This window comes from Physeter macrocephalus, chromosome 2, assembly GCF_002837175.3.
Source record: "Physeter macrocephalus isolate SW-GA chromosome 2, ASM283717v5, whole genome shotgun sequence".
Classification (NCBI taxonomy): Eukaryota; Metazoa; Chordata; class Mammalia; order Artiodactyla; family Physeteridae; genus Physeter; species Physeter macrocephalus.
This window is the reverse complement of record NC_041215.1, coordinates 104,276,217-104,289,507: the sequence shown is the minus strand read 5'-3', so window position 1 is coordinate 104,289,507 and position 13,291 is coordinate 104,276,217. Positions and strand designations below refer to the sequence as shown.

At 34.1% G+C, this 13,291-nt stretch overlaps 1 protein-coding gene across 2 annotated transcripts in view; it reads right to left on the bottom strand.

The window, feature by feature from the left end:
* SGO2 (shugoshin 2) overlaps window positions 1-13,291 on the bottom strand; it is a 47,965-nt gene that overhangs the window by 7,682 nt on the left and 26,992 nt on the right. For both annotated transcript variants that reach the window (XM_007113459.4, XM_007113460.4), the window contains 2 exons: window positions 5,557-5,765; window positions 648-3,839 (listed from right to left, as the gene is read on the bottom strand). In XM_007113459.4, the coding sequence (XP_007113521.1) occupies window positions 648-3,839; window positions 5,557-5,765 (3,401 nt within the window). The remainder of the gene's footprint in view (window positions 1-647; window positions 3,840-5,556; window positions 5,766-13,291) is intronic.

Here is a 13,291-nt window from a genome sequence, read left to right as displayed (position 1 = left end):
CTACAGGTAAAAATCCTACCTATGCTTTAGGGCTTAAAATGCTATCTATTTGATGATGCCTCTGCAGATTCCTCTAGCCAAAATTATTCCCCATCATTACATCCCTTAACATGTGTGGTTTTATTAAGCATTTGCCATATTTAAACACTGTACCTGTTACTTTTCCATACATGTACTCTGAGGAAAGGGAGTTGGTATTGTTTATTTTTTAATCTTCTAAAATACCTAGAATAAGTTTTGATCATATTAAATATATGCTATTGGAGAGAGTCCCAACCTTAAGAAATTTGCAATTGTCTTTGGTAAAATCAAACCAGGGCAATTCATTATTATATACATTTAAAACACCCAATTTCCTTCAAAAATATGAAAAAGGCAATTATCTGCCTAATGCCATTATCAGACAACTTTGTGCTAAAGGCCAAATACATTTTTTAGTGTATAAATGTCCAAGCCACTCTCATTGTTATCTTCTCAAAGTATTAAACTTCCTTTAAATTCCTCCATATTGCTTCTACAGATCGGGCTACACAATTATACATTGTTTTAAAATTCCATAAAAATCAGTTATAACAGGAAATGCTTTACTAGTTAAATGAAAAAATATATAGAATTTTAAAACCTGATCACTTCAGGTATGGACATACCTATTTCTGATCTTTGTGTTCTTTGGTTGACTTTAAATTTCATATTTTTCATCTTCTCATGCACATCATCACTTATTTGAAAGATGGGTGAGCTCTCCAGAGCAACATTTTCTTTCAGATTTTTACTAGAAGAAATACTTAAAGGTTTTGAACCCTCAGGAACACTGTTAAAGGAAGAATTCTGTCTGTTAGGTGAATATATCTGAGATAAAGATTTCAACATTTTTGTGTAAAAGTCTGGCTTAATTTTGACAGTTTCCTCATTTTCCAAATTTTTTTCCTTAACAGCATATTCAGATTCAACTGATATTCCCTGAACGGTGTCAGATATTATCTCCATTAGTTCATGACTATCTGGAGAAGGATCTACGAAGGTCTTCCTTTTCTTTGATTTGGATGTCATTTTATTTATTTTTTTGACCTGGCACTCTCCTTCCTTTGTCACTTCCACGAAGGGGATATCTCTCTTTTTATTCAGAGTTGTAGTGCTTTGCTTTGGATTCTTATGTAGCTCCATTTGGTTTCCAGGGTCAGAATCTGTCTCATCAGCAGTGTGTTTTAAACCTGGTTCTAAGGAGACAGACGTCTGTGAAGAACCTGTTAAGTGCAAGATAGGTTTGTTGTTACCTTTTGCCAAAATGTTCTTTGCCTTGCCTGATGATTCTTTCCCATGCTTTTTAACTGGTTTATAAGGATTTGAAATTTGACCACAATTTTCTTTTTCATTACTGTTGATTTCCATACAGTATCCACTGATAATACCTTGGCCTTCAAGTCTTTTAGATTTATTTATTTTAAAATTAAGATCTTTTGTATAGCTTTCTTGGCCATGCACATCTTTATCATTATCCTCATATATCTGGTACATTTCAGAAATTATTTCTGTCTTCCGATTTACTTTCTGCTTAAGCTTCTTATTTATTTTTGATTCATTCTGCTGAGCGGGTTGCTTATCAGTGACATGCTTTTTCAAATCCAACATATTCTGGGTGTTATATAAATTTCCATTATTTTTGGTGGGAAGATAAATCGTTTGAAATTCATTTGTGACTTCTAGGTTTTCAGAAATGGTTTCTTTATCCTTTGGGGTTAGGGAAAAGAAGGCACCTTTTACTGTGTCATGTACACCTTTGTCGCTAAATTCATTTTTTTGGTTCATTTCCAAAATTATTTCTGTCTTCCGACTTACTTTCTGCCTGAGACTCTTATTTATTTTTGATTCATCTTGCTTCCCAGTATCAGTAGCATGCTTTTTCACCCCTAAAAGGTTTTGAGTCTCATAATCACATGGATTCCTATTACCTCTGAGGGAAGGATCAGCTATCTGAAACTCATTTCCATCTTCTAGGTTTTCAGGGATGATTTCTTTATCTTTTCGGGTTAGAGAAAATAAGTTACCTTCTCCTGGGTCAAGCATTCCTTTGTCGTCATTCTTATATATTTGGCTGATTTCAGAAATGATTTCTGTCTTCCGACATACCTTTTGCCTAAGCTTCTTATCTATTTTTGATTCATTTTGACAAACAGGTTGTATATCATAAACATGCTTTTTCACCCCCAAAACATTTTGAGTGTCATAATCATATAGGTTTCTACTATCTTTGGAAGCAAGAGCAGGTGTTTGAAACTCACTTGTGCCTTCTAGGTTTTCAGAGATAATTTCTTTATCCTGGGTTAGGAAGAAAGAGTTACCCTTTTCTGGGCAATACCCACTTTTGTTATTATCTAAAAGATTCACTTTGGAAATTATTTCTGTCTTCCGATTTACTTTCTGCCTAAGATTCTTATTAATTTTTGATTCATTTTGCTGAACAGGGTACATGTCGGTGATCTGCTTTTGCAGACCCAATACACTCTGGGTCTCACAATCACACGGGTTTCCATTATTGCTAGTGGAAAGACCAGATTTTTGAAAGTCATTTGAAACTTCTAGGTTTCCAGAGATGATTTCTTTATCCTCTTGGGTTTGGAAGGAAAAGTTACCTTTTTCTGGGCCTTGCACATCTTTGGCATTATCCCCAAGTATTTGGTTCATTTCAGAAATTATTTCTGTCTTCCGATTTATTTTTTGCCTAAGCTTCTTATTTATTTTTGATTCATTTTGCTGAGTGGGTTGCATATCAGTGACATGCTTTTTCAAATCTAACATATTTTGGGTCTCATAATCACATAACTTTCCATTATCTTTGTTGGAAAGATAAGCTGTTTGAAATTTACTTGTGACTCCTAGGTTTTCAGAGGTGGTTTCTTTAACCTTTTGGTTTGGGAATAAGTTATCTTTTTCTAACGTATGAATCACAAATGTCTGTCTAGAAGTTTTACTTTTCTTATATGCTAGAGAACTAGGACCCATATCAAATTTACTGTCCTGCTGGAATTTATCTGAACTTTGGGAAAAAGAGTATGTTTCCTCTTGATCATCTGGTACATGAATTCTTTTCTTCTTTTTGTTATACTGTGTACTTTGTGTGTCATCCTGATCAAAGCCATTATGAAGGGTTATTTTCTTCAGCATGTTCAACTGAGTCAGCTGTTCAGTACTGAAAATAAAATTTGGTTCTTCTGAATCCCCTTTGCCATCCAGGACAACAGATCTTCTTTCTGGTCCATTTTTGATCTTTTCCTCAATATTCACATCTGAACTATTTTTAAATTGTCTCTTTGATCTTTCTCTCTTTTTTTCAGAGCTTGGATCTTTCACTTTTCTGAAAGTTTTCATTCCACAATCATTTGGTTTTTTATTATCTCTTTTATTTTTAGTTCCTGTTGAAACTGTAACAATTTTGCTTACTTCACTAGCAGTTAAATCCATGTCATCATCATACACAGTTTTTTGCAATTGAAAGTCATCATTACCCTGAACTGGATTCATGCCCTCTGCAGTAGGTTCACTTGCAGACTCAGATGAGGCAGGAAGGCACATTATGTTTCTTTGCATTTTAATATCTGCTTCGTTAGTACAATCTTTTATTTCATTATTCCAATTTAATGTTGGACTTGAAATCTGTTGTTGATCCAAATCTGTTACACAGGGAGTGTCTGCAGGATTATTTGATTCCCAAGATGATACACGTTTTTTCCTTTTAGTCACATTACTAGGAGATGACTTCTTTCTGTGGCTCATCGACTGGGCATTTTTCATCTCACTCATTAGAGAACTCCTGGAACTTTGGTCTGAGTGGGAAGGGCTTTCTATAAAATAAAGGGAAACAAAATTCAGAAATAAGTAGTAACAAGGAATTTATTATTTTAAACAAATGAGATTAGGAATCAAACTGTTTCAGAGAAAGGATTTCTGACAATGTGTTCTGTTCAGATACTAATATTATGAAGACTCTATGCTGATAAAAAATAAAGTAGGGGACTTCCCTGGTGGTCCAGTGGTTACGAATCTGCCTTTCAATGCAGGGGATGAGAGTTCAATCCCTGGTCAGAGAACTAAGATCCCACATGCCGTGGGGCAACTAACCCTACGTGCTGCAACTACTGAGCAAGTGGGCCACAACTAGAAAGCCCACGTGCTGCAACTACAGAGCCCACATACTCTGGAGCCCACACACCACAACTACACAGCCCACACACTCTGGAGCCTGTGTGCCACAACTAGAGAGAAGCCCACGTGCCACAGCAGAGGATCCCACATGTTGCAATGAAGATCCTGCGTGCTGCAACTAAGGCCCGACACGGCCAAAAATAAAAAAATAAATAAATATTTAACAAATAAATAAAGTAGAACTGAATGGAGTAGTCATAAGTCACATTTTACATTTCTATCTACAGAAAATATATACTGGGAATTCACTCTGCCTTGGCCTCAGCAGTAGAGTGGAGAATAGCCAACAATAGAGCCGTTAACATTAACATATGTTTCTAAGTGAGAGGAGTCTGGGGTAACAGTGATAACTCTGATAAGGATTACTATCAAAATGTTATCATCAGGTAGCTAAAGTTTATAAAAATTATATATACACAGTCATATACCTTTTAGAAAGGAAAAATAATTCAAACTCCAAATTCAATATAGTTATGGTTCCATATCCCAATCTGAAATTCTATGTCAAATACATAAGCCAGACTACACCACAGGATTATTATCTTAAAATACCATAAAATTAAAATGTAAGTGTCATCATTTTTTCTTGCTCAACCATCACCTAGGCTCAAGTTCTTGCTTTATCACCAATTGGTTATGATCTTGAAAAAGTCACTACACTTATCTAGAACCTCAATTTTTATATCTATGAAAAAGAGAAGCTATAACTAAATAATATATCATGTCTTTCAATTCATAAGCTAAGATACCAAGAAAAGCTCTTTAGGCCAGCTCACTTCTAAATACTGTTTCCAGAGTAGTAGTATTAGGCCACTGTAGACCTGACATTTGTTGGCATATTTACTTTTTTTTGGCTGCATTGGGTCTTCGTTGCTGCGCGCAGGCTTTCTCTAGTTGCGGTGAGCGGGGGCTACTCTTCGTTGCGGTGCATGGGTTTCTCATTGCAGTGGCTTCTCCTGTTGTGGAGCACAGGCTCTAGGTGCACAGGCTTCAGTAGCTGTGGCACACGGGCTCAGTAGTTGTGGCTCACAGGCTCTAGAGCGCAGGCTCAGTAGTTGTGGCGCATGGGCTTAGTTGCTCCATGGCATGTGGGATCTTCCTGGACCAGGGACTGAACCCATGCCCCCTGCACTGGCAGGCAGATTCTTAACCACTGCACCACCAGGGAAGTCCTGACATATTTACTTTTAAACTAATTTTTTCACCAGAAATTTTAAATAGTAGAAGTTAGGAAATCTGTAACATAAGAAGTCTAACTTATTAACTGTTTATACATGATGGCCCCCAAGAAGAAAATCCAATGAATGTTAACTATTTAATACTGACACTCAAAATGAATTTAAAAAAAAAACTCACCTTTGGGAAGTATATCAACAATAGAAGAAATGTGTTTTGAATCATTTACACCACAAACATTCTGATCATTTTCTTTAAGAAATAACAATTCCAAGTTATGCTGAGTTGATACCAAAGAGGGGCTATCAGGTGATGTCTTTGACATGATATTGTCACACTGCATTTTCTGTTTATCTTCATCATCATCATCATTTGAAGTTAATGGAACCCTAAGAGTAAGTAAGAATGAATGAGGACTTTTGTATTTTACAAAAATTATTTAGAAAATTACATGGATAGTTCTTTCTATATTCCATTTATTTAAGATCCAACCACAAACCCACCCTGATACCATTTTGTATTCAATGAAGGCAATTATACCATTTTGTGTTCAATGAAGGTAGGAAATAGGTAGTTTCTAATAGTACAGAGGAGTAAAACAGGAATGCTTCTTACCCCCTTATCTCCAGTGACTCCAAAAGGAGATAAATGATATAATCACTGGTTGAGCTATTAGGACAATAATATTAATGAAATGAATAAAGTTCAAACATACTTATAAATATTCGTGTATAATATTTATAATTTTCCAGTAATTAATTCTATGGAAAAGCCAAAACTCTTCCTCTGGTTTCAAACAAGTACAACTGGTATGTAAAGTTTTGTGTGTAATAAAGTCTGCTGTGTTTCCAAAAGGTATCCATGTAAACTAAAGCCATATTCCTAGAGTAGTTAAATCTATGGGGGAAAAAGAAATCTATGGAAATAGACAAAATGACCTTTTTGAATTCAAAGAAGAAAGAGTAATATGCTCCAATGATAAGGATTTTGCTTTGTATGCCAAACAAATCATAGATATTTAAAAATTATTGATAATGATAAAAATAAATACTAGAAAATATGTGTTAAAAATTTAAAGGCACCTATTAGTAGAATAGCCATTGGGAGGAAATGTCTATACCACTTGAAGAAACAGGTTAGCAAAAACTGTTTCACAGAGGAGAGGTTCTGCTTCAGGTAATGGCCAAATAGCTACTATTGAATCAACCTTATCAAACATAATGACTATAAATTCTGGACAAAATATAAAAAAAACAACTACCCGAAGTCACTGGAGAGTGAATAAAAAGCAACTAGATACAGAAGAGGGGTTGGCACTTAGAAAAAGGGTGAGCTTCTCACTGTTTACAAACCTCAGTCAGTGCCACATTTTCTAGAAGTTAGAAATCCAGTCTTATTATTATTAGTTCAAGGTCAGAATTCAGGGCAACTACAACTGCTGTAAAGTGTGTGTGATGGGAGAAATAACAGGAAAAGTAGACAGGGAAGCCCCAAATTTTGTGCATAAACTCTCTCCAAATCTCTAGCTCATTCCTGAATCACATATATGAGAAAAGATTCCAAGCGGCCCAGCTAAGGATTATAGAACTGAAATGAGATTTCATATGTTGTTCATCACAGGGAAGTAATAACAAGTCTGAGTTCAGATAAGGTAACTATCTACTAAAATAAAACATCAAACTTGTTGGAGGAATATACCTGAATCCAGATTTTCTACAACATAGGAGTCACAATGTTGGGGGTACAATCCAATATTATTCAATATATGAAGCAACAGAAAAACATGATTCAAACTCAAGAGAAAAAGATAATCAACAGAGAATGATACAAATAAATAAATGGCCAATAAGCACAAGAAAACATGCTCAGTATCATTAGTCACCCAAAAAATCCAAATTGAAACCACAGTGAGATACCACTTCATATCCACTAGGATGGCTATAATCAAAAGGATAGATAATAACAAGTGTTAGTGAGGATATGGAGAAACTGGAACCCTAATACTTTGCTGGTGGGAATGTAAAACAGTACAGCACCTTTGGAAAACAGTTTGCCAATTCTTCCAAAAGTTAAACATAGAGTTATATGATCCAGCAATTCCACTGGTAAGGGTACACCCAAGAAAGTGAAAAATATGTCCACACAACAACTTTTATATGGATATTCATAGTACCAATACTCATTTACAGCCTGAAAGTGGAAACAGCACAAATGCTCATTAACAGATAAACAGATAAACAAAACGTAGTTTATCCGTACCATAGAATATTAACCAGTCATTAAAAGGAATGAAATACTAATACATGCTATAATATGGATGAAACTTGAAAATGTTATGCCAAGTGAAAGAAGCCAGACATAAAAGGTGACCTATTGTGTGATTCCATTCATACGAATGTCCAAAATAGGCAATCCAGAGAGACAGAAAGTGGATTAGTGGTTGCTGGGGGCTGGGGAAGAAGAGATGAGAAATGACTACTAATGGATATAGGTTTTCTTTCTGGAGTGATGAAAATATTCTGGAATTGGAGAGTGGTGAATGTTGCACAACTTTGTGAATATATTAAAAACCACTGCATTGTATACTTTAAAAAATAAACTTCATATTATGAGAAATTTTATGCTATGTGAACTATATCTCAATTTTTTAAAAAGGAAATAATAAGGTGCAGACACCAAAGAAATATGAAACCAAAAAAAAATTGAGAAAAAAAAAATCAATGAAACCAAAAGCTGAGTTTTTTTAAGAGATCCGTAAAATTGACAATACTCTAACTAGTTTGATCAAACTTTACTGTCTAGGTGAAATGGATAATTTTCTAAAAAGACAAATATTTTCTAAGTTGACCTGAAAAGAACAGAAAATCTGAAAAGCCCTCCATATCTATCTAAGAAATGAAATTAATAATTAAAAACTCCAGACCCACTTCTCTTATGAATTCTCTCAAATACTTAAGGAAGAAATACCAATTGTACAATTTTTTTCAGAAAATGGAGGAAGAGAGAATGCTTATCTCATTTTACAAAGGCAGCATAACCATTATCAAAACCTATCAAATATATAAGAAAATTATAGACCAATATTCCTTATGAAAATAAGTACAAAATTCTTTAAGTAATTATTAGCAAATCAAATCCATCAACACACAGAAAGAATAATACACCATTATTATACACCATGACCAAGTGGAATTTATTCTAGGAATGTAAAGTTGGTTTAACATTAAAAAAATCAAAGTCATATTAATAGAACAAAGGAGAAAAGTTATGATTCTCTCCACAGATACAGAAAAAACAAATCTGACAAAATTCAATACAAATTCATTATTAAAACTCTCAGCAAACCAGAATAAAAAGGAACTTCCTCAACTTGCAGAAATGGTGCCAACTTTTCAACAGTAAAGACAGAAGCCAGAAGACAATGAAACCTTTAAATTGCTAAAATTTAATAACCTAAAGTTTTATAATTGCAAACATAATCTTTAAAAATGAAGGTGATATAAATATGTTTCCAGAAAAATAAAAACTGAGTGGATGCATTGCTAGTACCTGCACTAAATAATAAAGGATTTCTTCAGGCAGAAGGAAAATTATCTCAGAAGGAAATAAAATGCAAGAAGCTTATTTGTGGGCTTCCCTGGTGGTGCAGTGGTTGAGAGTCCACCTGCCGATGCAGGGAACACGGGTTTGTGCCCCGGTCCGGGAAGATCCCACATGCCGCGGAGCGGCTGGGCCCGTGAGCCATGGCCACTGAGCCTGCGCGTCCAGAGCCTGTGCTCCGCAACGGGAGGCCACAACAGTGAGAGGCCCGCATACCGCAAAAAAAAAAAAAAAAAAAAAAAAAAAAAAAAAGCTTATTTGTGAATTTTACCTCAATAAAGCTGGAAAAACAAAAAAATACAATTAAAAAGGAGCATACAATTAAAAAATGCAGGAAGCAATATGAAGAAATTGGAAATGAATACTGACTACACAAAACAGTGAAAGTAGTTAATTTGTGGGATTAAAATATATGCAGAATAAAAATACATAATAATAACATAAAGGCAGGACACAGGAATGTCGAGTCGAAGTGTTCAAAGGTGCTAGCATTACTGAGGAATGTTAATATAATAATCAGTATTAGAGTATAATAAATCAAGGATGAGTGTTGCTATCATTAGGGTCATCATAAAGAATACAAGTTAATAGACAAGGAAAATTAAATTATGAAAAATATTTTATTTCAAATGAAATAAAGAAAGGAGAGAAAAAAGGAACATAAAACAGGTGGCTTGGGCTTCCCTGGTGGCGCAGTGGTTGAGGGTCCGCCTGCCGATGCAGGGGATGTGGGTTCGTGCCCCGGTCCGGGAGATCCCACGTGCCGTGGAGCGGCTGGGCCCGTGAGCCATGGCTGCTGGGCCTGCGCGTCCGGAGCCTGTGCTCCGCAACGGGAGAGGCCGCGACAGTGAGACGCCCGCGTACCACAAAAAAAAAAAGGTAGCTCAAATAGAAAATAACTAGATGGCAGATATAAATCCAACTCTCTCAGGAATTATATTAAATGTAAACATAACAGCTATTCTAATTACAAGAGGTGATATTACATTAAATTCATTTTTTAAAAAAGGTAAACCTACATGCATTTTAAATATAACAGAGAGTTTGAAAGTATAGAAAAAGATATACCATGGCAATGTTATATCAAACAAGTAGACTTTAAAGCAGTATTATTTCCAGAAATATTTCATATTGATAAAACAATTTATCAGGAAAACAAATCAATCCAAATTTATATGCATCTAGTAACAACTTTAAAATATATAAAGCAAAAAACTGACAGAACTAAAAGGAGAAATAGATAAATCCATAATCACAGTGATAGACTTTAATACACCTCTCTCAACAGCTGATAAACAGACAAGAGAAGCAGGAAGGATATGGCAAGTCTGAACAATATAATCAGCAAACCTGACATAATTGACATATATAAAATACTGCATCCAACAGCCACAAAATACACATTCTTTCCATGTGTACCAAAAATATTTACCAAATTAGACCAAACTGTGTTCTAATGCAAGTCTCAATAAATTTAAAACGACTAAAATCACTTGAACTATATTTTGTAATCACAAAGGAATTAAATTAGAAACCAACAAAAAGTAATTAGAAGAAAACATGCAGCTGCTTGGAGATTAAATAATCTTCTAAATGATCCATGTGTCAAACAATGTATCTGAACTGAAGGTAATAAATACTTTGAAATAAATGATAATAAGGATACAGCTTATCAAAAAATGTGGGATGCAGCTAAAGGAGAAAAATAGCCTTAAATGTAGGCAGCTATGCCCCAACAACTTCATATTTTTGAAAAGGCTTAAAAACAATAATCTAAACCATTTTAAGAAACAAGTAATTACAGTAATAATAAAACTTTTAAATTGAAAAGATAAACACAACACTGTAAATCAACTATACTTCAATAAAATTTAAAAAAGAAGAGATAATAAGCAGCATAAATGCAATAGAAAATAAATATACTAAAAGAAGGATCAACATAACCTCAAAGATGATTCACCTTTGCAAAGATGATAACATTGATAAATCTCTAGGGCAAAACTAATCAAGAAAAAAGTGAGAAAAAACAAATAGCCAATACTGAGAAAGAAAAAGAGAACATCATTATGTACCCTACAGCAGACATTAAATGTGTAACTAAAGCTATTCTGAACGATTATATGCCAACAATTTGATATTTTAAATGAAATGGACAAATCTTTTTAAAAATTAACAAACCTGACAAAAGAAAAAATAGAAAAGCTGAATATTCTTACATCTATTAAAATGGGATGTTATCAAAAATATTTCCACAAAAAAACTTCAGGTCCAGATAACTTCTCCCAAATATTTAAAGAAAAAAAATTTTTTTACACAAATACTTCCAGAAAATAGAAAGAGGGGTATTTATCAATTCACTTACTATGACCAGCATAATATAAATATCAAAACTTGACAAAATATATTATAATAAAGGAAAATCATACATCATCTTCATTATTAAAATACATGCAAAAATCCTTTAAAGGATTAGCAAAATAAATTTAGTGATATATATCAAAGGGATATATCATCAGGAGCAATTCATTTCAGGATTGTAAGTGATTTAACATTAAAAATATCAATTATAATTCATTACCTTAGTAGAAAAAAATATAAAAAATCATTACATTAATAGAAAAAAAGAGAAAAATATTATCTTCTCAATAGTGACAGAAAAAGCATTTGATAAAATCCAACAGCCATTGATGAAAAAGCTCTCAGCAAACTAGGAGTACAATGGAACTACTTTAATCTGATAAGGAGAATCTATAAAAACCTAAGAGCGAACATATTAAATAATGGGAATACAATAAGAGTACCCACTGTTAGTACTTTTATTCATTACTGAACAAGAAATAATCAGCCCAACAAGGTAAGAAACAAAAGATAAAAGGCCTATAAACTGGAGAGGCAGGTGAAGGGAAAACTGTTCTTATTTACAAATAATAAAATTCTATTAATAGAAAATTTTAAAAAAACTATGGATAAACTATTAAAATTAATAGCAACGTCAATGTAAACAAGGTCAATATTCAAAAATTAGTTGTATTTCTATATACTATCATCAAAAAGAAAAAAAATTTGGAAACTATCAAGAATAGCACTAAAAACATCAAATAAGTAGGAATAAATGTAAGATGTGCAATAACTGTATTCTAAAAGCTCTGAAACTACATACATAATATCTAAAAAACAGAGTGATATACCATGGTCATGGATGAAACACTCAATTTTATAAAGTGTCAATTTTCCCCAAACTGAACTATATTCTACATAATCCCAATCAAAATTCCAGGTGTGTGTGTGTTTGTGTGTGTAAACTGACAAGCTGATTCTAAAATTCACATGGAAATGCAAAAGGCCAAGGATGGCCAATTAATATATATTTTTAAAGCATAAATAACTAAAATAGAGATTCAAACTATCAAATATCGAGACTTATTATAAAGCTAGTAATTAAGATAGTGTGGTTTTGACAAAAAGACTCATGTAATAGAATAGTGAGTTCAGAAATAGACCCATACATATCCAGTCACTTGATTTTTTTATACAGATGACACTGCAATGAGGTGGGGAAAGGATGGTCTTTTCAATAGATGGTTCAAGGTCAACAGGATTTCCACACTAAAAAAATAAATGACTCTTCTCTCACATCATACCCAAAATTCTAGGTAGACTGAAGATCTAAACATGAAAGGGAAAATAATAAAGCTTTTAAAAGAAAACATACATAGGAGAACACGTCATGACCTTGCAATTGGTAAAGGCTTTCTTAAAAGACAAAGAAAGCATAACCATAAGAGGGAGGGAGACAAATAGATATAGATATATAAATTGGGTTCATCCAAAGATACCATTAAGCGAGGAAAGAGGCAAGCCACAGAGTAACAGACATTTGTATGCACAAAGAATTTATACAGAATGTATAGAAAGAACTCCTACAAATCTGCAAAAAAAAAAAAAAGATAACCTGATAGAAAGAAAATAAACATATAAACAGATGCCTAACTTCATTAAGTATCGGGAAATTAAAACTTCAGTGTAGGGCTTCCCTGGTGGCGCAGTGGTTGTGCGTCCGCCTGCCGATGCAGGGGAACCGGGTTCGCGCCCCGGTCTGGGAGGATCCCACATGCCGCGGAGCGGCTGGGCCCATGAGCCATGGCCGCTGAGCCTGCGCGTCCGGAGCCTGTGATCCGCAGCGGGAGAGGCCACAACAGAGGGAGGCCCGCATACCACAAAAAAAAAAAAAAAAAAAAACTTCAGTGTAATACCGCTACACCCCATATGGCTAAAATGAAAAAGACAGACAATAACAAGTGTTTTTGGAGATACA